The following is a 27,477-nucleotide window of genomic DNA, read 5'->3' as shown; positions in this document are numbered from 1 at the left end:
AGACCTTCTCTATGTATCTTGTTTCTTTTATATTCAACTTGATAATGTTAAAGGAAAAGACTAGCTTTGCATATGATAACAAAGGTTTCATGCTATTATACTTTAATAGATGTGCTGAATTGCTAATACATACAAGACAAACACTACACAACAGTCTGACTGTCATTTGGACAAGCTTTATGGCTCAGAAATCAGAGTATTGGTAATGTTACCTTAGCAAACCATTTCTTGTGGAGAGTAACATTAAATATGCACACACAGTGACAACAGAATGGAGAAGGCTTAGACACTAAGAACATATCTTGTGATTTTATAAATTAGACTTGTTACACCCTTTGGTTTGATGAGGTCACAATCTTGGCTGCTAAGAGCATCAGACTAGTTTAAAAAATGTTTTTTCCAATTTGTTTGGAAAATAAGCAAAGTAAAGGAATACATATGTTATAAGCCTGATCAGCATTTCCATACCATACTGTATTTTTGAGTCCTTGAAAAGGTATTGTGACTTTGTAAAGATTCAAAAGATCTATTGCTTTATAAATACATCATGGACACCTATGCACATGGATCAAAATAGAAAATATAAACAGCATTTGTCTGTCATTGTGGATTAATCTAACAAAGTTAGAAACTTTGTGGATCAGTTAGCAGCCTTCTACATGTGCCTAGAAAATTAATACAAAGACTTTGACTTTGAAAAGCCTATGATCTTATAAGACTACAAAGTTTTATGTAGAATATTTTTTAAAATATTTATTCATTTGGCCACACTGGGTTTTAGTTGTGGCATGTGGGATCTAGCTCCCTGACCAGGGATGGAACCTGGACCCTCTGCAATGGGAGCATGTAGTTTTAGCCATTGGACTGCCAGGGTCTGTATGTAAAATACCTTGAAAGTCAAACATTTAAAAATATTTTGCCTAGCCATGCTTAAAACAGTAATAAAGAATTCAACTGAAGCAAAAAATCTCATGTTTTCCTAAAACATGAACTTACCAGTTCGGCAATTCTCAGGCACAGTAAAGACAGTCACTTTGTTTTCAAAATATGGGGCATTATCATTGTCATCTTCCACTTTGAATACTAGGGGAAGTGGGTACTCAGGTGCATAACCATCTGCAGTGGTTGCATAGGCATAGATCTGGAAGGTAGATGAACACCATCAGTTGATACTTAAATAACAAATTAGGCACAAAATTGAACTTAGCAGTTGGGGAAAGTCATAATACTTAAAAAAAAAAATCATTGGCAAAGGTCTATCTGAGAATGTATGCAACAGAGAGACAACACAGCCGCACAGTCTATGCCCGCCCTCCAGCTTCAGTCCTTTCTCATTGTTTTCCCATCAAATATCACACACTCCCGCTCAATGAGGCTTCTCTGGTCCCTGAATTAACTGCGTACTGTTCTCCTTGTTAGAATGCATGTAGACTTCCCCAGGTTGTGCTAATGACAAGTTGTTATTGTTTTTTTTTCCTAAAGTTTGTACAAAATATGATTCTAGTTATTTGTAGACTTATATATGGACAACAAAGGATGAGATGGTTGGACAGTATCACCAACTCGATGGACGTGAGTCTGAGCAAGCTCCAGAAGGTGGTGATGGACAAGGAAACCTGGCATGCTGCAGTGCATGGGTTCACAAAGAGTCAGACATGACTGAGCAACTGAATTGAACTGATACACATATATAGAGAAGGAAATAGTAATCCACTCCAGGATTCTTGCCTGGGAAATTACATGGACAGAGGAGCATGGTGGGCTACAGTCCATAGGGTTGCAAAGAGCTGGACACGATTTAATGACTTAAGAAATAAATAATATATATCAACTATTTCTGGGTGATTCATTTATGCTCTTTTCTCTATTTACCTGTATTTTCTCATTTTTCTATCCTTAAAGATGTATTTCTTGTGTAGTAAAAGTGTTAGCAAAATTATATATGCATTCCAAACTCTATCTCGAAAGGATATATCTTGGCCCCAAATGCAATGATTTAATGCCCTTTCTCTTAAATACCATAAGATTATTTTTGAACTCTTCTTATGCAGTATACACACAGTTGGTCTTTGGTAAATGATTGTTGAGTTAAACAGATTTTCTCCACTAACAGAAACAACTAAAGCTGCCCAGAGTGAACTCTGTTTGAATTCAGTTCTTCACTGTAGCTAACTTTCTTGATTCCCCCACTGTAACCATTTTCTAGAATGAACAAAGATTAAAATCCCAGGTATCTAACCCCTCCCTCTTTAGCCTTATGTTAGTCAATTGCCAGACCCTAGAGAGTGAAGCATTTCTGTGCACTAGGTTTTTGAGATTATAGCATTTCTGTGTCTCTTTATCATTCATCTCCTCTTTTCTATTTCCAAAGCCACCATCCTCATGTGACCCCAAATGCATCCTATCAACTTTCCTGTTGTATACTACACACACGTCCAACCAGTTCAGTTCAGTTGCTCAGTCATAGCCAACTCTTTGGAACCTGATGGACTGCAGCACGCCAGGCTTCCCTATCTATCACCAACTCCCGGAGCTTGCTCAAACTCATGTCCATGGAGTTGGTGATACCATCCAACCATTTCATCCTCTGTCGTCCCCTTCTCCTCCTGCCTTCAATCTTTCCCAGCATCAGGGTCTTTTCCAAGGAGTCAGTTCTTTGCATCAGATGGCCAAAGTATTGGCCGACCAACTTGCCAACCAACATCCGACAAACTTTCCTATAATTGTCCTGACCTTCTCCAAACTATGTAGCTTTCAGGAGTCAGATGCATTTCCATAAAGCACAATTTTAATCATGATATTCCTGAATAAGACTCTTCTGTGATCTCACCATTATCTACCAAAGTAACAGAAAATCCTCATTGCTGTGTTGAAAGGCCATATTACATCTTCGCATGCTCACCTGACGGGAAAGACATTTCCACTTCTAATCTCTAGGAGAGAAGTTTTTGAAATAACTGTCCATGTTCCCTATGTTCCTTTTTTCACTTTTCCCCAAACAACCTCCAGCTGGGCTTTTTCAGTAATAAAACTTATACTTTGGTTTTCATCCCTGTATCTTAATAAATTCCATGCTAAGGGATCCAGTACTCTTGCCTGGAAAATCCCATGGATGGAGGAGCCTGGTAGGCTACAGTCCATAGGGACGCTATGAGTCGGACAAGACCGAGCAGCTAACACTTTTACTTTCATCCTGAAACAATTAAATCAGAATTTCTGGGAATTGGCCCAATCATCAGTATTTTTTTAAAATTATCATGTGATCAGAGCTAAGTTATTATTGAGAACTTTAAATTCAACAAAATTCACTGCTCTTGTCCCAGGATTATATACATCAAAACCTGTCCTTTAAAATTGTTATTAAATATTCCCTTCCCCCTCTCTTTTCTTCCCTTGTAATAATCATCCTTTTTCATCTATTGTACCAATAGAAATTTAAAGTTTGTATGACACATGAACAATATTTAAAATATTAAGACAAATCATTGATTCTTCTGATATATATAAATAGCTTGAAAATACTAAACCAGTGATAAAAAACATAAATCTGAATTAATGATGCAATCATCTTACCGGAAACTCTTGATATTGCTCACGGTCTATGCTTCTTGTACAAAATATATCCCCTGTATCTTTCTCTATGAAGAACAGATTGAAGGGCTCTTTGTCTACCCCTGGTCCACTTATGGAGTAAAAGATGGTGTAGTTTTGTGCAGCATCAGACTGAACCTGTAACAATAATTGACAGTTTAGGGAAAGAGCAAATATATCATGATAAATCTTTCCACCTAATCTCTTGTGATAGTTTATTTTTTATTGTTGTTGTTTAGTCACTAAGCCATGTCCGACTCTTTTGTGACCCCATAGACTGTAGCCAGACAGGCTTCCCCGTCCATGGAATTTCTCAGGCAAGAATACTGGAGTGGGTTGTCTTTTCCTTCTCCAAGGGATCTTCCCAACCCAGGGATTAAACCCAGGTCTCCTGCAGTGGCAGGCAGACTCTTTACTACTGAGCCACCAGGGAAGCCCTTATTTTTTATTTCTTGCTCTCTTTCCCATGTATCTATTCTTTCTTTCCCAGTGTCTCCCATATTTTTAAATTCTCAATTATATCCTGCATTGTGCGAAGCCACAAACTCTGTCACTTATTATTGAATACTAAATTCTTTGAAGTTATCTGCATATGTATGGAAAAATCATGGCATTGATTATTCTTTTTCTATTCTTATTCACTTATTCTTATTCCTGTATACAGCCATGATTTCAGTGGTTTTGAATTATTTGGAATGGAAATTTTTGTGACTAAAAAACTGGAAATAACACAACTTTCCTCCCATAGTTAATGCATCATAAATTGTACAATTTCAACTGAAGACCATGGCATCCGGTCCCATCACTTCATGGCAAATAGATGGGGAAACAATGGAATTAGTGACAGACTTGATTTTCTTGGGCTCCAAATCACTGCAGATGGTGACTACAGCCATGAAATTAAAAGGCACTTGCTCCTTGGAAGAAAAGCTATGACCAACCTAGGCAGCATATTAAAAGGCAGAGACACTACTTTGCCATCTAGTCAAAGCTATGGTTTTTCCAGTAGTCATGTACGGATGTGAGAATTGGACTATAAAGAAAGCTGAGTACTGAAGAACTGTTGCCTTTGAACTGTGATGTTGGAGAAGACTCTTGAAAATTCCTTGGAATGCAAGGAGATCAAACCAGTCAATTCTAAAGGAAATCAGTCCTGAATCTTCATTGGAAGGACTGATCTGAAGCTGAAACTCCAATACTTTGACCACCTGGATAAAGAACTGACTCATTGGAAAAGACCCTGATGCCAGGAAAGATTGAAGGCAGGCGGAGAAGGGGACGACAGAGGACAAAATGGTTGGATGTCATCACTGACTCAATGGATATGAGTTTGATCAAGCTCCAGAAGTTGGTGATGGACAGGGAAGCCTGGCATGCTGCAGTCCATGGGGTCGCAAAGAGTTGGACAAAACTGAGCAACTGAACTGAACTGAACTGAAAACTGGCCTAAATTAAGTGGCAGTAATACCACTTTTTGGAAAACAAATATATTGGCCTTTTTTTGTGAGGGTAAGTGCTAATGAAAGGGAGAACTGAATTATGCAAAATCTGTAGGCATGTCCTCTGTATGTGAATGCTAAATTCTGGCAAGATATTTGGGAGAATCTGGATGCAGACCTAAAAGAATCAGAAACTCAAAATATACAACTTGTGTCTAATGCTAAAATGTGACTTTTGGAGGGAAGTGATAAAATTCAAACTCTTCTACAGGACCCTAGTTCTCGTAAATAGATGGTCCTTATTAGTACCAAGGGCTTCTCAAATGGAAAGTTTTAAAAACAAAGAAGCAAAGCTAACATATAACATCAAATGAGATGACATGTACCTGCTGCACGTGCTGTGGAAATGGACCTAGTGAGTTCTCCATCAGTGAACATGGAATAGGCGCCCATCGCCTCTTGCTTCGCCTGAGGACTGCGTCTTTCATATGTCTCTTAGGAACCTGCATTGGATGAGAGGTGAAAAAATACAGCATTGCTTATCATTCTAGATCCAGTGGTTTTTCGGATAAACAGTAACATGAAGAAAATAGGTAACAGTTGCACATAACAATTTTATGGATAATGCCCAATTTCTGCTTTTTTGTTAGTAACACACACACACACACACACACAACCAGTTTCACCTATTTCCTGTTTTAATCACTTATCACCTAACCATCACCAGAACTTTATAGGGTTTTGATAAAAGATACTATCTGAAGAAATACTGACCCACTAAAAAGAAATAATCCAAAAAATAAAGAATTGATTTTATTCCACTAAGAGTGGTACAACCAAAATTTGCTAAAATACTAGCTAACTTGAAAAGCATTTGTATACCTATATAAAGACACATAGTATGTGTTCCAGCATATTTTATTTCATATGGAGACTCTTTACAATTTGAATATAAAATAATATTGTATAAGCCTTATGTTACATTAAGGCTTACGTTAATGTTATGTAATTATATAACATTAAGTCTAAATGTTAAACAAATGTATAGGATATGTATATAATATGTAAGCATATTCTAAATTTGATGAAGATTCTCACAGTCAAAAGGAATTGAGCTGAAAAACTTCCTTATAAATCAAATCACTTATTAATAAATTATCTTGTAAGACCAAATTCATTGTGCATAATTTGTTTAAAGTGAGATTTATATGAATTCCAGGAACCTTCTCCCTTCCTAAGCATCACCACTCCCTGCAAGAAGACTAGCTTAGAGTCAGAACATTCAAACCAATCCTGTGGACTGGCCATACAGCATTCTCTGAAGAAAAGGACCTTGTAAAATGTTCTGTTAAGATAGGAATAAACTGGAGACCTTCTCATCTTTTCTTTAAAGAGAGACTCAAAGCCACAGTCACTCGAGGGAAAGCCATTCAGGGTGGAGTGTCACGCCTCCAGCCAGAATCAATCTTCAATGAGTCTTAGACCTGCCCTGCCTTGTTCTGCAGGTAAGTCACTCTTGTTGCCACACCTCAGAACATCATTTGAAACCTTTGATATTCTGCCTTTGTTCCCTGGCTACAGAGCTGTTCATTTTTACACCACTTATAAATCACTCTATTACTCATTAAAGCAGTCTAGTCTTTACATATGTTTGTTATAAACGGAATACAAAAAAAACTGAGTATTCAAGAACAAGAATTTTAACAAGGATGGAAATAAACGAGATGAAGGGCTCTGGTGAGCAGATTATTGTGCTTAAGTCTTGTCTAATATACCTTCTTTCCTCCTGCTTCCAGTATGATTTCTATCTCCTTCTGCCCCTGTCCCTGACTGTCTGAGAGCAAAATGGAAAAACTCTTCTTTTCAGAAGACAAAACAAGGTCATGCGTTGTGTAAATGGAGCCATCTTCTAGAATCCTGAAGTCAGGATCACTTGACTGGATTAGGCTGGCGGACTGGAGACACTCCTTCAGATTCACTGCAGGGAAGAAATTTTACAGTAATTTGTAAAGTGAAACAAGGATAGAACAAGTTTTACAGGAATGACAACCTCTAGTTAATGTGGGAGAAGCAAAAAGAGGGAGGTTACGCTAGGGGTGTGTGAAGTACTTACTATTCTAAAACTTATAGGCCATAAAAATTAAGTAATTAAATTGATGGAGTTGCTGTCTCCACTGATTTCATTAGCAATTAATTTATGGATAGATATAAAATACTTTTAATGTCACTGGATTTATTGTTTCCACTTTAACTCATTATTATGCACAAATGCATTGTTCTCTATTACATGTAGTATAACTAACTGCATGATGTCAGATTTTGAACTTCTTTGAAATCATCGGTGATAGCTATTAATAAAACTGTCTTGCAAAAAAATTAGAAAACTGTTCTACACTTGAATAATATTTCTCAGTAATATTGCACATACTACTTCTATAAAATCTTTTGGAAACTTAATAAACTCCATGCTTAATAATCCCTAGTGGTTGTATCAAAATATTTCCTTTGCAGATTCATATTTAATATATTGGATTAGCTAAAAAGTTCATTCAGATTTTTCCATAGGCTGTTACAGAAGAAACCCCAATGAACTCTGTGGCTAACCCAATATTTATCATATTTACTATGTGTCTTTAGAGTGTAGGCTGTGTATCCTTTCAGTACCTTTGAAAGAAAAAGGAATTAATCTAAAACCTCCAAACACTGGGCAAAGCATTGTCTGTCTTGGAAAGAATACCACTTCTGTATATGAGATATGTTTTTCTAGTCGTAAACTTAAGGCTAGTGAAAGATATTGATGAAAGGGATGTTATTCCTGGACTTAGAACAACCAACTCATGTCTCAGATATAGCTGTAGCAGTGTGTGTATGCATCCTCAGGCACTCAGTTTGTCTGACTCTTTATAACCCCATGATTGTAGCCCACCAGGCTCCTCTGTCCATGGGATTTCCCAGGCAAGAATACTGGAGTGGGTTGTCAATTCCTTCTCGAGGAGATTGTCCCAGCCCAGGGACTGAATCCACGTTCTCTTGCATCTCCTGCATTGGCAGGCAGATTCTTTACCGCTGAGCCACTGGGGAACCCTGGCTGTGACAGTAAGACCGCTGCTGCTGCTGCTGCTGCTAAGTCGCTTCAGTCGTGTCCGACTCTGTGCGACCCCAGAGACGGCAGCCCACAAGGCTCCCCTGTCCCTAGGAGTCTCCAGGCAAGAACACTGGAGTGGGTTGCCATTTCCTTCTACAATGATTAAAGTGAAAAGTGAAAGAGAAGTCGCTCAGTAGTGTCCGACTCCTAGCGACCCCATGGACTGCAGCCCACCAGGCTCCTTTGTCCATGGGATTTGCCAGCCAACAGTACTGGAGTGGGTTGCCATTGCCTTCTCCGACAATGAAGACTACTTAAAATTTTATTTGACTTTCAGAAGCTTTTCTGTAAAATAGATCACATAAATTCTTGCTGGGCACCTGGTCTTTGTCATCAATCTCCAGCATAAATTTTCTTTTGGGCACTTCAATTTTGTCATGTCTATTTTCTATCTAATCAATGAAAGAATGTTGGTTTGGCAATTTTGGCAGCAGATCAGTCACAGGAAATTAAAATACGTTTCTCATTTTGGTGCTTTGTTTGTACTAAACTAAGATTATTTAGACTTCTGATGTTTGCTGATTTTCCTGCCAAGAAAAGTAACACAGTTAACTTGGTGCTTTAATTGTTTCTAACCACAACCAAAAAACAAGTTGTTTATCTTTCATTTCAGGTCAAATTTTAATGCCAAAATGACTACCGTATGGCTTGAGCAGCCGAAAGCTAAATGTAGCAGTCAAAACTATGAAATTCTTAACATCCTTTCTCACCTTTGCCTACAAGTGCTTCAGCCCGAAGATGAGAAGGAACTTGAAGAGAAATTTTCTGACAAGCATCGCAAAATAATATTAAAACCTTAAAAGAAAGAAAAAAATCAGGACTTACATTTGATCAGAAGCTTTCACATTACAGTTTTGTCTTACTGATAAAAAATATTGTGAATTTCAATAACAAATTAATCTTCTAATCTTTCAATATTTTTCATATTCATTTAAAAAGGAAATAGCAAAGAAAGTGGCTTTAGGAACACAACAGTCATTTAGTAGCAATGAAAAAATTAAAATGAACAGAGTTCTTAGAACCTGGATTGTATTGCATCATTTCAAGAAAATGAGTTACAAACTATTGACTTTATATGTAGAGTTTATCATCTCTGAGGTCATTCATAAATGTCTTTCTGATTTCTCAGCATGAAGAAAGTACTTAACTTTGGAATTCAGTAATTATGTATTTGTATACAAATCATCCTTTTCACAGCCCCAAGCAAACTGAGGTACTTGAGGATGTTTTTAACCTCCTAAAGCTCAACATCCACCAGTATTCCCTGATCTCAAATTACTCCTCAAAAAGGCTTGGCTCATAAACTTCAAAGTCTAAATGATCTCATTCACAAAATTAGTCTAAAAAAGAAATATATTTCAAAATATGGAGAGTAGACTTCAACAGGGTAAAGATTTTTAGTTCAATTCAAGACACAAATATTGCTTTACAAAGCCATATACCTAACTCAAGAAAAAACCAAGCCTACCTGAAAAATTAAAGAAACAGTATCAGTTTTAAAGTGAAGTCGCTCAGTCGTGTCCGACTCTTTGAGACCCCATGTACTGTAGCCTATCAGGCTCCTCCATCTATGGGATTTTCCAGGCAAGAGTGCTGGAGTGGGTTGCCATTTCCTTCTCCAGGGGATCTTCCCGACCCAGGAATCGAACCCGGGTCTCCCGCATTGCAGGCAGACGCTTTACCGTCTGAAGTGTCTGTAAATTCAGAACCTATTTTTCTTGGCATTTTCTGTTTATTTGCTTCCTCTACTCTTTTTCAAAATGACTGTTTTGTTATTACTTAAATATAAAATAGAGCTTTAACAGGTAGGTGACTTTTATAACCAATATTTCTCTGAGGACGTATTTCTAGAGTTAAGGGAAAGTCTCTCAGTTGTGTCCCACTCTTTGCGACCACATGGACTATACAGTCCATGGACTTCTCTAGGCCAGAATACTGGAGTGTAGCCTTTCCCTTCTCCAGGGGATATTCCCAACCCAGGAATCAAACCCACATCTCCCGAATTGCAGGCAGATTCTTTGCCAGTTGAGCCACAAGGCAAGCCCTTCTAGAGTTCGGGGACCCATTATTTGAGAGAAGGAGAGAAAACCATCAGCTATACTATGGATGTACATTTCTTTTCTAACTCAACCCAAGTCTATTGGCTATATCATGTAGGCCTATTTAAAGTCTGTAATTTTGCAATAACTCTGTTAGATAACACCAAAAACTGGAATTTAAAAAGTTGTATTTGTATTCTGGCTTTAAATTAAATAACCTTTTTTTAAAAAATGGGTCTTTTTACTACTTACTTGACTTCTTAATATTTTCATTTCTAATGTCACGGAATGTACAAAAATATACCTAAAGAACTTTCTGTATATAAAAAACTATATATTAATAATGGTCTAAGTATATCATGTGGAAGAGCATTTTATAATTAGAAACAGATATGTGTATATACACATGTAGATTCATAGACCTACACATCTATACTATCTAGTCACACATTATTCTCAGAGGATACATCTACATATCCTCTCATACCTCCATCATTTTTCCTTCCTGCCCTAGGGTCTCCACTTCACTGGTTCTGCCTCACAGACAGAGCAGATCTCTAAGACATACAATATATCACAGTCTTCAAGTTAAACAAGCAGCTTAGTTATTTGGAAGAAGCTGGGGTCAGACTCATTTTTAGGCATCATGGGCATAAGGAATGGATGGGCAGTGGATGAACCAAAGGGTACTGTGCAAAGCAGAGACCAAAAGTAAAAGAAATCTGGGTGAATATCTTGGAAAGCTTTCCCTTCATTTTACCTAACTCATAATACTAACTAAAGATCTCTGTTCTCCCCCTACACATACCCCCAGACAATTATAGGATGAGCATATGACCATTAACCCCACTTCGTGTATTTTTTTTTTTAACTTATTTATTTGGCTGTGCTGGATTTTAGTCACGGGATCTTAGTTGAGACATGAGAACTCTTAGCTGTGGCATGTGGGATCTAGTTCCCTGATATAGGAATTGAACCTGCGTTGGGAGCATCGAGCCTTAGCCACTGGACCACCAGGGAAGTCCCCTAGTGTACTATTTATACAGAGAAAATATTTACCCTTTTACAATAAAATCTTTAAATACTGAAAATATAATCCGAAGCTAAAATATTTTATTAAAATGAAAACAAGAAAGAAATTCAGTGCTCAGAAATGCCAGATGTAGATGTGGGACAACTCTCTCCCTAACCCCCGCCAAGGAAAAAATTAGCACCTAAATACACAGTTACAAAAAACATAAGTGGAAGTCAAGTTCATGTATTTTATCAATGAATGTCACATTTTTCTTTATTATTATTATTTTTTTTTCCAGTTAAACGCCTTCCTTGAACTAAGAGCTCCGCCCTTCTCTCAGCCCTTTCTGGCTAAAATGAAGCGAGTCCTGGATAGTTCACATCTTCAAGCAGACTCCTTTTCCTCTTCTCGAAGCTCAGGGGAACTAAGCAGGTGAAACAAGTACAGCTTATTTAGTGACTAGTAGCAAAAGCAAACCTCAGAACTTTCTGGGCCAAATGCCTGAGGAGTGAATTCATCCCATTGCTCCGTAGAAAAACACCCTAGCAAGACTGAACAGGGGATTCCCTTGAAAAATGAACAGCTTGGCGGTGGAAACTTGAAAAGCAAACCAAACACCAGCCTCCTGGGTCACAAGTCTCTCTGTGCTTCCTTGAATTTTACTCAGCTCTGCTCCTGTTCTTCCAGTCTCCCTTCTCTGCCTTCCACTCCCGCCCTCCTCTCTTTCAAGCCCGACCTGAAGGAAGGCAGCACCGAGTAACAAGGAAGGCAGCACCGAGTAACGTGCTTAGACTCCCTAATCCTTTGCTTGTTACTCACCAGGAGAGAGAATAGGAGCTGCTTCCAGAAGATGCTCCCTGGGGCGGCAGAGGCCACAGCCATCAGAAGTGGTCCTGATGCTCAGGGATGGTGACTGGATAACAAGGCAGCTTGGAATACACGGGGCGGCTTCGGCAGGTTCCCCACGGCTGGCACCTGCGCAGGGTAACCTGTTGTCACCTTGGCGCGGATGAACTTGGTTTGGAGAAAAGTCAGCAGGCAAACGGGAGAAATGACAGGAGGGAGCAACGGGGCAATTGCTTTCCTCCTATTCCCGGGTTAGTCTTCGTCCTTCAATTCAGTTACCTCGGAATGGAAAGAGGTTTTCCTACAACTGGGGAGGGTGGGGTACAAAACACCCCCAAACGCAGCCACTGGCTCCTCCTCAGAGCTTTCAAAATTTCTCCTGCCACTTGACACATCGGCAGAAGCAACAGGGAACACCCTCCATCCTCGGCCCTCCTCCCTTCCCCCCAGGTCGATGCTCTGAAGTCCTCCCCGGTTATTACCCACTCCCACGTCCTCCCCTCCTTCCTAGCCTTATTAACCCTGTCTTGCCCCTGGGCACAAACATAGATTGTGCATGAACTCCATGCAAAGAAGCAATGCCTCTTCAACTGCCCTTGGCAAATCAGGGATACACAGGCATGTGCAATCACATACATCAGGAGTTATCTCCCCATCTAAGCATTTAGGTGTAGTCTGTCACACACAGCAAAGCCGTTCTGCTAGAGATCGAGGGCCGCCGTCCACAGTAGCAACCTCGCAGATGGCCTTGTGTCTGCTCCTTATTATCCACTGCACACTGGTTTGATTCTCTAGCTGTCAGAGGAATTTACTACAGTGTATATCGATGTTGTAACAGTAAGTGAATGAGATATAATTTTCTTATTGCAGTCTTCAATTTTTTTTAATTCCATTTATTTAAACTGGAAAAAAAAAAAAAAACCCTGAGTTCACCCATTTCTTCCACCATTTCCCACCTCCTCCTTCTCTTCTAAACCACCAGTCTGTTCTCTGTATCTACGAGCTTAGCTTTCCATCTATTTATTTTTTTCTTAGATTCCACATGAAAGTAAGATCATGGGCATTTACCTTTCTCTGTCCTATTTATTTCATTTAGCATAATGCCCTCAGGTCCATTCATGTCATCGTATGAATTAATATTCCATTGTATATATACACACCACAATTTCTTTATCCACTCGTTCATTGATGGAGACTTGATCAATGGAATCCAGGTTGATTCCATATCTTGTCTATTGTAAACAATGCTTCAAAGAATATGGGGTTGCGTATATCTTTTCAAAGTAGTGTTTTCATTTTCCTTGGATAAATACCCAGAAGTGGAATTACTGGATATGGTAGTTCTATTTTTAATTTTTTGAGGAATCTCCATACTGCTTTTCATAGTGGTGGTACCAATTTACATTCCCATCAGCAGTGCAGAAGTGTTCCTTTTCTCCACATCCACACTAATACTTATTATTTCTTATCTTTTTGATGATAGCCACTCTAACAGGAATGAGGTGATATCTCATTGTGGTTTTGATTAGCATTTCACTGTTGATCAGTGATATTAAGCATCTCTGAATGTGCCTACTGACCAGTCTCTATGTCTCCTCTAGAGAAATGTCTATTCAGATCTTCTGTCCATTTTTATACTGGATCATTTGCTTTTCTGCTATTGAGTTGCATGAGTTCATTACATGTTTTGATATTAGCTCATTATCAAATATATGATTTGCAATTATTTTCTCCCATTTAGTAGATTATTATTTCATTCTGTTGATAGTTTCCCTTGCTGTGAAGAAGCTTTTTAGTTTATATAGTCCCACTTGCTTATATTAGTATTTGATTTTGTTGTTTTTGCTTTTGGATTAGATTCAAAAAATCATGGCCAATATTTAGTTCAAGGAGCTTACCACCTCTGTTTTCTTTTAGGAGCTTCATGCTTCCAGATCCTATCTTCAAGTCTTAGTCATTCTGAGTTTTTGTGTGTGGTGGAAGATTGTGGTCCTGTCTCTCTCTCTCTCTCTTTTTTTTTTTTTTTTGCATTTAGCTGTCCAGTTTTTCTAGCACCATTTATTGAGGAAACTCTTTTCCCCATTGTATATGCTTAGCTCCTTTGTTGTCAATCAATTGACCACATTAACTGTAGGTTTATTTCTGGGCTCTCTATTCTGTTCCATTGATCTGTCTGTTTTCATGCCAATATCCTACTATTTTCTAAAAAATAATGTTAGGCAGTACTTCTCATAGAGTGCTTCCTGATTGGGGTCCTCCTCTCCCTCCTTGAGGAGGTAGCGCCCATTGGCCAACATCCTCCTCCCTTGGCACACTTACCTAAAGGTTCACTCGAGAAACCCTGAGGCTGACACCCACCCCTGTGTGCCTGGGCCTCTGGCCATTCCAAGCCTGGCAGGTGGGTCTGGGGAGACGCCCCCTTTACCGGCAACTCCATGGGTACATGGACCTGCACTGCTCGAGCTGCCAAGCCTTGCTCACTGCACCACTGGATCCAGATCCAGCTGGCCAGACATGCTGGGTCTTTAGCTCAGCTGGTACTGCAACGGCTCTACTCTGCTCCTGCAGCCACTCTCTGAGTGCAATACCACACTATTTTGATTGTGATAGCTTTGTGATGGAGTTTGAAATCAGGTCCCACAATGTCTCCAATTTTATTGTTTCTCAAGACTGCTTTGGCTCTTTTGGGCCTTATGTGGTTCCATACAAATTTTAGGACTGCTTTTTCTCTTCCTGTGAAAAATACCATTGGAATATAAAATATCAATTCTCTTCTTATTGCATTCTTTTTATTACTCATGTAAAGATGTTTTCCCTTGAATATCTTTATTTGAGAACACCTGTAATCTAAGACCAACTCTTTTAAAAAATCACTCCATTTATCCAAATTACTTGTACATTACATGCAGGACGTTCTTGCCTAAAAGTACATTTTCCCATCAAGCTTAGTTTTTTTAAACACTAATGACCCTGGCAATGGCAACTTTAGCATCAGTTCTCCCATCATAACTCAATGAGTTCAATACCAGTATCACACACACAGCAGCAATGGAAGTTAGGAAAGGAGGGTAAATCTTTTCATATGGTAATTGTTTAATTTGGAGCATCAAAAGGAAACTTAAATTCATATTTAATTAGCCACTACTAAGAATCAGAGGGAGAAGAAAATGGCAAACCCACTCCAGTATCCTTGCCTGGAGAATCCCAGGGACAGAGGAGCCTGGTGGGGCTGTCTATGGGGTTGCACAGAGTCGGAAGTGACTGAAGCGACTTAGCAGCAGCAGCAGCAAGAATCAGAAACCACCAACAGGCATTTCACTAAATCCTCCCAAACAGCCCGGTGAGGGCTCCTTTTAGATAATGAAACCGTGAGAAAGGAAGTAACCAACCTCCGCCCATTAACCCAGAGAAAATGGAGAAGTAAACATGTGAACTCGGGTCTGACTGTCACCAAGGTGCGACTCCTTTCACTCTTTCATGCTATTCTGATAATAAATGTATATCAGTATACTGAAAATGGGCAGAAAGTGATGATCAGGAATGTGAGAATTCTGTCTTGTTGAACGATAAGCCAGTTTGAAACCAGTGAAATGTATTCAGAAGCAGATATATGCTATACCTCTTAATTGCAGTCAATTATTCTAGAATACTATGGGCATCTGGCCTCTTTTATGAGGGTCTTTCTATAGGCAAAGTAAAATGGCTATTCAACTACTTACTTTATAAATGTTTATACCTGAAATTGAGCTTCCCTGGTGGCTCAGATGGTAAAGAATCTGCCTGTAATGAAGGAGATCCAGATTCAACCCCTGTTTTGGGAGGATCCCCTGGAGAAGGGAATGGGTACCCACTCCAGTATGCTTGCCTGGAGAATCCCATGGACAGAGGAGCCTGGTGGGTTATAGACCATGGGGTCGTGACTGTGGGATCACAAGTTGACCATGACTGATCAACTAACAGAGACATATACTTGAAATTAGTCTTCTTGCTCTTGTTACTTATATTTCTACCTCAAAAGAAAAAAAAAGGTACAGTTCAATCTCCATGCTTCAGAGAAAGGAAAAATTAAAGATTTTCTTTTGATAATCTGACAGACTATATAGAGATGGAAATAATAATATAACTGGAAAATAAAAGGTCCTGGAAAAAGAACTGAATGATATTTTGTAGTCCGTTATTGCCAAAGATAAAATCACCAATAAATATATATTCTGAATCTGTGTTGCAATTGATTTTCACTAAGAAAATAAAATCATTTCAATTGGCAAATTTTATATTTGATGTTTTGGAAGAAAAGAATGAAAATGTAGAAACAAGAATAATTACCAAAGCTGAAGCTCCAGTACTTTGGACACCTCATGTGAAGAGGTGGAAAAGACTCTGATGCTGGGAGAGATTGGGGGCAGGAGGAGAAGGGGACGACCCAGGATGAGATGGCTGGATGGCATCACGGACTGGATGGACATGAGTCTGAGTGAACTCCGGGAGATGGTGATGGACAAGGAGGCCTGGCGTGCTGCGATTCATGGGGTCGCAAAGAGTCGGACACGACTGAGCGACTGAAATGAACTGAACTGAACTGATATGTGTAAATTCAACTGAAATTCTGTGTATTTTAAGCATAATTATCTAAGTATAGATTTAGATAATAAACGTATATTTAATTACATATATATTCCTGAATTCAACGACTAAAGTTCTTCAACTCTTGAATCCTGGAAAGTTGGGTTATATTTTCCAATTAATGCAGTCATAATTGCATCTTCCTATGTTTGACATTCTCCATTGAAATGGGGAAGCATGCATTGCAAAAATTAAATTGGTGATACTGAAAAAATTAGCATGTATGACCTGTAGAAGAGATGCAAGGCATTTATCGCTAAATTCAAGTTAATCCAGAATCTTCTCCATGGTTCTGGAATCTTTTTTTTTTTTTAATTCTACTTCTTTTAGCCTGCCTGCTACATGGTTTTTGTTTTTCCTCCAATTAACTCTTTCTTGAAAGTAATTTTAAAAACTTTTTAAAAGGCTAATTCTGAATCATTGGTTTGTAAATTTACCACATCAACAATATTTTCCCTGTATTTGCTACTTATGCACAAAATTTTCCTTAAAAAATTAAGTACTTTATATGAAAACAAGTTATTTTATAATAAAATAAATTATAATAAATCAATTACCTTAAAATCAAGTTAAATGAAAGCAAAACTTATCCCTTTCAATTTCCTGCCATCAGGTTTTTCAAAAAGAGCTCTATTTTATATTTATGTGTACATTTGATGTATTTTGTTTCTTTTAATCTGTGTTTGAATTAACAACATAACTGACTGATAGTGTAGTACGGTGGTTAAGAGCTTAGACTCTGGCTTCAACTCCTGGCTTTGCTATTTAGTCACAATATGCCATTAGGTAAGTCACTTAACCTTTTGTGCCTCAATCTCTTCATAGTAAAATGGGGGTAATAATAGCTGCTAATTTAGGCTATTATGAGGGTAAATATGATATTACATAGAACACTTTGAACACTGTCTGGTTCATAGCAAGTACTAATGTTTTATACCATATAATTGCCCAGGAGTGTAATAAAAAATCAGAGACTAAATTTTAAATGAAATACACACTAAATTATTGCAAATCCAAGGTCCCTTGAAAATGCTATCTAAAGATATATAAGCAGATAGATTCATTGAAGAAATATTTAAAGGTTTGTATACTGGGCTCTGATTCCTGCTAGACGATTAGCACCATATACAGAAAGAAAAGAAGATGAAATCCTACTATTCAAAAAGGCATACTTTGTGGAGCAGAACACAAATGTATTCTCTTTTAGTTCAAAATCATAGCACAGCACATAGGTTAAAAAGAGGCACTTTAACAAATATTAAATATCTTAATGATTTAGAGAGAAATTAAGAAAGATAAGGATTACATGCTTAACAGAGAAACTCCTGTAAAAGAAAAGAATTAATTTAAAATATGTATATATTGCATATTTTGCTTTCCACCATAGATTTATTTGTTTAGATTTATTTATTTCTCACACAGAGAAAGATTTAAGTTTAAAGATCCACCTGACCTTTGCAGTTCTTTAGTTTTTAGTTTAAGAAGTGTCAAGAATACATGCCTTTCTATGAATTTCAAAGAATGTGTCTTATAGAAGCACGTGACAGTTTTCATAAAAGATATTTATTCACAGCTCACTTGCAGAAAGTGCTGCTTATGAATAAAATCTAGGCCTCAAAATAGCCTCTTGCTCATAAAATATTATCTGTATCAGGCTACCCAGTTTATTCTGAAAGACTTTGGACTGGTAGGAATGCTTTACATGTTAATGATGCCCTCACAAAGCATATTTAGGTTAAGTGTATAGGACTGAAGAAAACAGAAACTACAGGAGTAACACAGAGTGTGTGGGCTTAATGTGGAAGATTAGAAATGTATAAAGGAGTTAAAAAGAAGTTAACTGTAGAAGCCATCTGGTTCTCAGAGATCCAGTGTGCCATGGAAAGTCCCTACAATTCCAGTGAACTCATGGACTTTTATCTGGGTAAAATGTTACTAAAAATTAGAAGTAACTCATAGCTATTGACAATTACTAAGGAATGATTTCTTAAGGCTGTTTGCAGAGAGTACTGACTAATTTTATGAAAAATGACCACTTCCCATTATCATCAAAATTGTTGGCAGACTTATGAAAAGAAACATCAGCATAAATATCTGCATAATTTAGAACTCTCTCTATTCAGCACACACACCCAACTTAAATTGGCTTAAGAGAAACAAAACAAAACAAAATTATTGAGGATAAAGGCATTTGTTAAGTCATGTAATTGGGGAGTCCAGGGATGTCCTGGATTCAAGCATAGTTCAACCCAAGCGATCAAATGATATCACCAAGATACTGGCTGTCTCGGACTTCCCTGGAGGCCCAGGGGTTAAGAATCTGCCTGCCAATGCAGGGGACACCAGTTTGATCCCTGGTCCAGGAAGATTTCACATGCTTCACAGCAACTAAGCCTTTGTGTCACATTTATCTGGGTAAAATGTGAGCTGGGTAAAATGCCGAACCTGAGCTCGCACATCACAACTACTGAAGCCCATGGGCCTGAAGTCTGTGTTCTTCAACAAGAGAAGCCACCACAGTGAAAAGCCTGTGAACCACAGTAAAGACCCAGCGCAGCCAAAAATAAGTGAATAAATAAAGCTATTGGTTCTCTCCATCTCTTAGCTCTGACTTTCTGTTGGTTTCACTATCATTCAGTTTTCTCAGTGCAGAACCAAAGATGGTAACCAGAAACTCTCAGACTACAGTCAGTTGTTCAGTAATCCATAGTTGAAAGAACATGTCTCATTTTTACTAGTTGGAGTAAACACAATCCCACTGGAGAATCTTGCCCCAAAGGCTAAACTCAAGGGAAGGCCAGAGCACATGGGCAAGAAGTGGTGAGGAAGATCTTGCTCCAAGACAATTGTCAGCTATTGACAGAAAAAAGTACCTGGAAAAACAAATTATATGATGCCCAGTAAACTGACCTTTTCTTTATTCTCATTTCAACCATGTCAGTGGATTATTCATCAATCATTTATTAACACCTTCTGTTTCCTAAGCACTACTCATGGTGCTGCTGAATGCAAGCTGGAAAAAAACACCATCTCTGCCCTCATGAAGCTTACAGTCTACTATCAGTTTTGAAAATTAAAGTACTTCATCCTGGTGAAAGAAACACAATGAATATTTTAGACTTTTATACTCTTTCTGATATTTCCTCCAATTATTACTTTCAGTGCTAGTTTTCAAAATTAAGTTTTTAAAAAGTATTTTAAAATAACAGATGGAATTTTATTGTCAGTTATTCATATTACATATTAAAAATCATGTTTTTAAATGTTGATTTTTAAACATAAAAGTATATATTCCCTACCTAAACTTTGTTAAGATAGAAAATGAGGAAGGGAATCTTCACCTATGATCTAAAGGGAATCTTCCAGGGTATATACTCCAGTCCAGTTTCTGTATATAGAATTTTTTAACATTGTTACACTGTGCTATAAATATAATTACATAGCATGCTTTGTCCACTTAATAAAATAAAACAAACATTTGTCCTATGTCATAAGTCCTACATAGATTTATCAGTGACTGTATTAAACTTCTTCAAATAAATGATTTATGATTGATTTACCCAACTCCTTAATATTGGGTATCTGTCATTTAATTTTTTATTTTTATGGTTATAAAGACCATCTTGACAGATGCACCCCTTCTCTAGATTTGTTTGCTAAGTTGCTTCAGTTGTGTCTGACTCTTTACAATCCTATGGACTATAGCCCACCAGGCTTCTCTGTACATGGGATTCTCCTGGCAAGAATACTGGAGTGGGTTGCCATTTCCTCCTCCAGGGGATCTTCCCAACCCAGGGATCAAAGCTGCATCTCTTATCTCCTGCATTGGCAAGCGGGTTCTTTACCACTGGTGCTATCTGGGATGGCTCTCTCTAGATTTAGGAGCATCTTTTCAAGATAGAGTCCTACAAGTCCTACAAAGTCCTACAAAGTTCTAGATCAAAAATATTTAATTTAATGGGACTTAATAGCTTTTAGTATATAAGATCAACTTGTGTCACAAAAGCAGAGTACCCATGTACATTCTTTTTTTTTTTCCTAATTTTGTCAACCTGGTTTTCTTTTTTAAAATTAATTAATTAATTTTAATTGGAGGATAATTACTTTACAATACTGTGTTGATTTTTGCCATACATTGATATGAATCGGCCATGGGTGCACATGTGTCCCCCCATCCTGAACTCCCTTCCCACCGCCCTCCCCACCCCATCTGTCTGGGTTGTCCCAGAGCACTGGCTTTGAGAACACTGCTTCATGCATTGAACTTGCACTGGTCGTCTATTTTACATATGGTAATATACATGTTTAAATGCTATTCTCTCAAATCATCCCACCCTTGCCTTCTCCCACATAGTCCAAAAGTCTGTTCTTTACATCTGTGTCTCTTCTGCTGCCTTGCATATAGGATCGTCATTACCATCTTTCTAAATTCCATATATGTGAGTTAATATACTGCATTGGTGTTTCTCTTTCTGACTTACTTCACTCTGAATAATAGGCTCCAGTTTCATCCACCTCTTTAGAACTGACTGAAATGCGTTCTTTTTTTATAGCTGAGTAATAATATTCCCTTATCCATCCGCCTCCCAGTGGACATCTAGGTTGCTTCCAAGTCCTAGCTGTTGTAAACAGTGCTACAATGAGCATTGGGGTACACGTGTCTTTCAGTTCTAGTTTCCTCCATGTGTGGGAGCAATCCCCCAGCAGTGAGATTGCTGGGTTGTATGGCAGTTATATTTCCAGGTTTTTAAGGAATCTCCACACTGTTTTCCACAGTGGCTGTACAATTTGCATTCCCACCAACAGAGCAAAAGGGTTCCCTTTTCTCCACACCAGCATTTATTTTTTTGTAGTCTTTTTGATGGCAGCCATTCTGACCAGCATGAGATAATACCTCATTGTGGTTTTGATTTGCATTTCTCTAATAATGAGTGATGCTATCTATGTACATTCTTACTGACAGTGAATGCAACAGTAAACACTCTCACCAGGGTCAAAGTTATCATATCACTAAAAATCTTTCTATGTTACTAAGTAAAAAAAGTTTTAATTTTAATTTGAATTATTTACCTAATCATGATGTATAGCACTTTTCACAACTACCAAGCCATTGTAGTTTTTTTTTTTTTATAATGCCTATGTTCTTTTTTATGTATTGGCACATATTTGAAACTATAGAACATACCAAACAAGTTAATAATTAAAAGACTTTCTTCAATGGAGCTTCTTGAGATGAGAAAGTTTTTAGACTTAATTTCTAGCCTTTTGTAACTTTGTGATTGAGTCAACAGAACCCATTGACTGCAAAAGTATTTCTGCCTTATAAGTCCATTGAAACACTAATCTTCCCTAAGAAACTACTGATATTTTCTGAAGTAACAACCATGAACTCACTCAGAGCTTTATAAATTGATTTTTGGCTAGATTGAAATATGTGTTGTCGTTTCTATAGCAAATGTGATTCATACTCAATGGAACCATTTCTAATTTCTTTCATTCTTGAACTAAAAGTAAAACCCATTCCCTAAGGTTCTTGTAGCTTGTTTTGGATGTCATAAAAATAAATCTCTATTGATCAGATTTTGTACAGTGTTTCATGAAATGCCCGTAAGAATTTGTTCTTATCTAAGGTTAACTGAACAAACAGACTGTCAAATCATCAAATCAGTGGTCCTGCTGCTGCTTAAGGCTCAAAGAGTAAAGAAGAGGGATTAAATTGTTGGTCCTTAAGGGTTGCTATGAACTGCGGCTATTTCTTATATGTAGTGTTATTTAGTTGCTTGCTGCTAAGTCGCTTCAGTCGTGTCCGACTCTGTGCAACCCCATAGACAGCAGCCCATCAGGCTCCGCCATCCCTGGGATTCTCCAGGCAAGAACACTGGAGTGGGTTGCCATTTCCTTCTCCAATGCATGAAAGTGAAAGTGAAAGTGAAGTCACTGATTTGTGTCCAGCTCTCAGCAACCCCATGGACTGCAGCCTACCAGGCTCCTCCGTCCACAGGATTTTCCAGTCAAGCGTACTGGAGTGGGGTGCCATTGCCATAGCAGTGTCTAACTCTTCGCAACTGCATGGACTGCTGCCCAGTAGGCTCCTCTGTCCATGGTGGGATCTCCCAGGCAAGAACACAGTGGTGGGTTGCCATTTCCTTCTGTAAGGGATCTTCTTCACCCAGGGATGAAACCCAATTCTGCTGCATTGGCAGGTGGATTCTTTACATCCTGAGTCATATACAGGAAGATAATGAGAATGGGAAACAGAAACTGCTGTGCATGATCAAACACAACATGTTCTCCCGCGTGAACAGAGAAACACTTTGTTAAGTGTTTTATTAAAAGTTTTTAGTAAAAAGTTTTAGTAAAAGTTTCCCTATACACATTTGAACTAGACTGTTTCTGAAAATATTTGTACTTTGAAGATGTGCCTGGCTGCCCACTGTGCTTCTCTTGAGACTGATCAGAGGTCTCAGGTACAGTGAAAGAACTCGGCTTTATCTCAACTTGGTCTCAACTATTGTGCTGACTCTTTTGCTATTTTACCTTTATTCAGAAAGAAAAGAATTCTGTCGTCTGTTTTGCTGAACCCCTGATGGTGTTACTTTCATTAACACCTTAAAATTTTAACACATTAAAATTCTTATATAAGAATTTTTAACTCATAGAATATATAATGCATAAAATAGTGATTGATGGAGAAAGGGAAGATAGTGCCCCATGAATATTTGTGGACTAAGTTATATTAAAAATACACATCTACACTTTATGTTTGTATTAACTGTGTAAACACATTCCTTTATATAAACGGATTAAGAGTGATTAACATTAAACGAAAGAAACCACACCTTTTAAAGCATACTCCCTTTATGAAATAGCCTCAATTAGCCACTGGACTCAAATTACTGTTGCATTGTAGATGCTTCTGCAATCAATTGGTAACATACAATTCTCCAGCCCTGGAATAATTTAGGGAAAGTGAGTCTAGAAAGCACTGACCGTAGGAACTCCCAGACTTAACTCCCAGAGTTTGGATTCATATTGGAATGGGCCCAGTATTTTGTCAGGTCGTCAGACAGTGTGAATTAGAATAAGACCCCTATTTATCAATAAGGATTTGCTATGTGTCTATTGGAAGGACTGATGTTGAAGCTGAAACTCCAATACTTTGGCCACCTGATGCGAAGAGCTGACTCATTGGAAAAGACCCCGATGCTGGGAAAGATTGAAGGCAGGAGGAGAAAGGGATGACAGAGGATGAGATGGTTGGATGGCATCACCGAGTTAATGGACATGGCTTTGGTTGGACTCCGGGAGTTGGTGATGGACAGGGAGGCCTGGCGTGCTGCAGTTCATGGGACTGCAAAGAGTCGGACACGACTGAGCAACTGAACTGAACTGAATTGAAGTGATGTGTCTCACACTGCCTGGGAATGTGAGAAAAACAAAATTTGTAGGGGAAAACAATTATGCCCTAAAAAATGCTTACAATGCTGTGAAGTAGACAAAATGCCTGTGTTTCGAAGAGAGAACAGAACAAGAAATATACGAAAGAAAGAAAGTGTTAGTTCCCAGTCATGTTTGACTCTTTGCAATCTCATGGACTGTAACCCATGAAGCTCCTCTATTCACGGAATTCTCCAGGCAAAAATACTACGGTGGGGTCCCATTCTCTTCTCCAGAGGATCTTCCCAACCCAGGGATCAAACCTGGGTGTCCCACATTGCAGGCAAATTCTTTACTGTCTGAGCCACCAGGGAAGCCCCATGAAATACATGAGCACATGCTAAATATTGGTCAGGATTTCAGTTTTCCAGCATTCAGAGGAAGGACATTCACAGAAGAGTGGAATAATCAGAAAACCAGAACATCTTAGCCAGTATTAGGTGACCAAGCATAGATACCAGCATGTTCTTCAAGCCTAGACCACGGACTTCAAGCACAGACCAAGAAAATGGTCCTGAAATCAAAGTAAGTGTGTATTAAAACAAGGATAAACTAGTTAATGGTGCCTCACTAACTGTAAGTGAAACGGAGGTTCAGAAAGAAAGTGTATCTTGTAAATGGAGAATTGAAAGATAGGAATTAGATTAGCAAAAAGAGGATGCAGAACATCTGATCTAAAAGAGGCACGTGGACACGGTGCCCCTGCCCAGGGTTGCAGTTACCTGCCTTGGATTCCAACCTGTGGCTATCAAGACCCAATTGTCCTATGTCATTTTATATAAGCGACTTGAACATCCACAGATTTTTGTATCCTCAGTGGTGTGAGTCGGGCATCTTGGAACCAGTTCCCCTTGGATACCCAGCGACAACTGTAAATCTGAACAGAGGACTGACCAAAATGGATTAGCGTTACTGGCTAGTACAGGTAGGACCAACTTTACCAACTGATAATTAGCACGCCCCTTCTTTGTATCTGGTGCTTTTCTAGGTTTTCCAGGATTACAGACATGGCCTCTTCTTAAGGTGTGAAAAAAAGAGACGGATGAGAAAAATTATCACACTGCCTGATGTAATCGGAACTATGAACAAATGTCATGAGAGTACAGAGAAGAGAAAGTCACTTGGCACGGTGGATAGGAAAGCAGCGCGTTAGATTCGGTGCGTCATAAAGAAGGAGGCGCTGTCTGAGTGGCTCTTGAAAGATGAAGTGAAGTTAAGCAACTAAAGTGATCCGAAGGAAGAACAATCTTCAGAGAAGTTTATAACCAAAACCAAAAACAGTGTGAAGAACAACGCTTATTCAGGAAATGATGAGAAACTCCCAGGATGGAGGAACTTGAAGATGTAACACGTAAAGGATCATTAAAGAAACTGGGAATTTCCATCCTATAGAAGAGAGGATTCAGTGGTGATACTATATAATAGTTTTTCCAAATATTTATCCCACAGGGAAAATCTTACACTTGAATTTTTTTGTTGTTTTTCTTGTTGTTATGTTTTAGAACAGTTTCAATCTTCTAGAAAATTTTCAAGAAGAGTACAAACTTCCTAGACACTCTGCACTCACTTTCTCCTACTATTATCTTACATTATTGTGATACATTTCTTATAATTGGTGAGCCAAGATTGATACATTATTATTAACTAAAGTCCATACTTTATTCAGATTTTTCTTTAGCTTTTATTTTGATTCCTTTTCCTGTTCTAGCCTCCCATCAGGAGGCAGATGTCATATCATACAACATTCAGTAAATGCATCTTCTTACGTTCTTCTTGACTATAGTAGTCTCTTACATTGTCCTTGCTTTCGATGACCTTGACAGTTTTCAAGAGTACTGGTCAGAGACTGTGTGTCCTACGGGATTTGTCTGATGTTTTTCCCATGATTAAATTGCAGTAAAAGTGCCATTTTCATTACACCATATCAAAGTACACGCTAGCAACATGACATACTTTACACTTGTTTTGAAACATGCTGAGAAACAGATAACATTCAAAAGGAGATGGTTATAGAGAAAGCTTTAAATACATTAGTCAGAAGGACTCAGGATCAGAGAGAATGAAGTTCCTTTCACATGGCTAGTAAGTAGCTAGACCAAAACCCAGACTCAACTGATTTTAAGTTTCTTCTTCCACTTTATTAGGTTATAATGGATTAAATTAAATGAATAAATGCTCATAACATTACCGCCAGGGATGCATGGAAGGCATGTGTCCTGGTTCTTTATACCGAACTATGTACATCTCTTCCAAAATCTGCTCTCAGAGACATCACGTTGGTAGCTTGAAATCAACAATGGTGGGAGTATTTACCCCATGGCAAACACCATAGGCTCTAAATCAGAACATTTTTTCAAAAATTTATTTTTCTGGAGAATTTATTGTTAAACAACCAACAGGGATAACATTGATTATTTATTTTATTTGTTTTATTTTTAGACTAGGATAGTCTTACTCTATTTTCGATTGTGAGGGGGGAAAATAATGAAAGAAAATATATCAATATGTTTCACCTTCTTGTAAAGAATTAAAACAAAATAAACATTTTGGTTTCTAAGTAAAAAATCTAACTACAGAGGGCTTGAAGATTCAAGTGAAAAACAGCCACAGGTAAAAGCAAAGAGTTCAGCAAAAAAGGAAAATAGAGAAAGAAACTCTGTGGGTTCTTGCCCCTTTATTTTGTCATTATTTTCATTGGTAATGATGCTGTTCTATTCATTTTTGTTTGTCTGTTAAATCTGGAAATCCTAGCATGCTTGAAGCAGCAAGCTTGAAACCTCAATAAACTTGAGCTTTATTTCCTGAATACAAGTTTCAAAGAAGTCTTTCTCTGTGAAATGCGTACTTCTAGAACTCCATGCTGATTTAAGAAGTACAAATGTGCTTAATAGATACTATAAATTAGAATGCTGCTTATAACATTTAAACTATGAAAATATAGACAGAATTCCTTCCTTCTCACCCCACCCCAGAAACTTAGTTGCAATTTGAGTCCTGGCTGAAAGGCACCTGTCTAACAAGAAACACCTTTTACAGAATCTCACTGGGCAGAGTCACTTGAAAAGTCTAGTCAGCAGAATGGAGCTTCCTTCCCAACCCCAGTTAGTGATGAAAGTGTTAGTCGATTTCTCTGTGATTCCATGGACTGCAGCTTGCCAGGCTCCTCTGTTCATGGAATTCTCCAGGCCAGAACACTGGAGTGGGTTGCCATTCCCTTCTCCAGGGGATCTTCCCAACCCAGGGATTGAACCCAGGTCTCCTGCACTGCAGGCAGATTCTTTACCAGATGAGACACCAGGTATTACCTCCCAAAGGAGGATGAGGACTAGGTGTTCTGACAGG

The 27,477-nt window shown here is 38.3% G+C and overlaps 1 protein-coding gene across 1 annotated transcript in view; it reads right to left on the bottom strand.

The window, feature by feature from the left end:
- DSC1 (desmocollin 1) overlaps nucleotides 1–12,111 on the bottom strand; it is a 32,763-nt gene extending 20,652 nt beyond the window's left edge. The window contains exons 1-6 of the mRNA XM_052660456.1: nucleotides 12,049–12,111; nucleotides 8,886–8,970; nucleotides 6,806–7,008; nucleotides 5,417–5,533; nucleotides 3,574–3,729; nucleotides 997–1,141 (exon numbers count right to left, since the gene is read on the bottom strand). Of these exons, the coding sequence (XP_052516416.1) occupies nucleotides 997–1,141; nucleotides 3,574–3,729; nucleotides 5,417–5,533; nucleotides 6,806–7,008; nucleotides 8,886–8,970; nucleotides 12,049–12,111 (769 nt within the window). The remainder of the gene's footprint in view (nucleotides 1–996; nucleotides 1,142–3,573; nucleotides 3,730–5,416; nucleotides 5,534–6,805; nucleotides 7,009–8,885; nucleotides 8,971–12,048) is intronic.
- Between the last annotated feature and the right edge of the window lie 15,366 nt (nucleotides 12,112–27,477).

The sequence above is a fragment of the Budorcas taxicolor genome, chromosome 22 (genome assembly GCF_023091745.1).
Source record: "Budorcas taxicolor isolate Tak-1 chromosome 22, Takin1.1, whole genome shotgun sequence".
In the NCBI taxonomy this organism is placed as follows: domain Eukaryota; kingdom Metazoa; phylum Chordata; class Mammalia; order Artiodactyla; family Bovidae; genus Budorcas; species Budorcas taxicolor.
The sequence above is the reverse complement of the archived record's forward strand: the minus strand, read 5'-3'. Positions and strand labels throughout refer to the sequence as shown.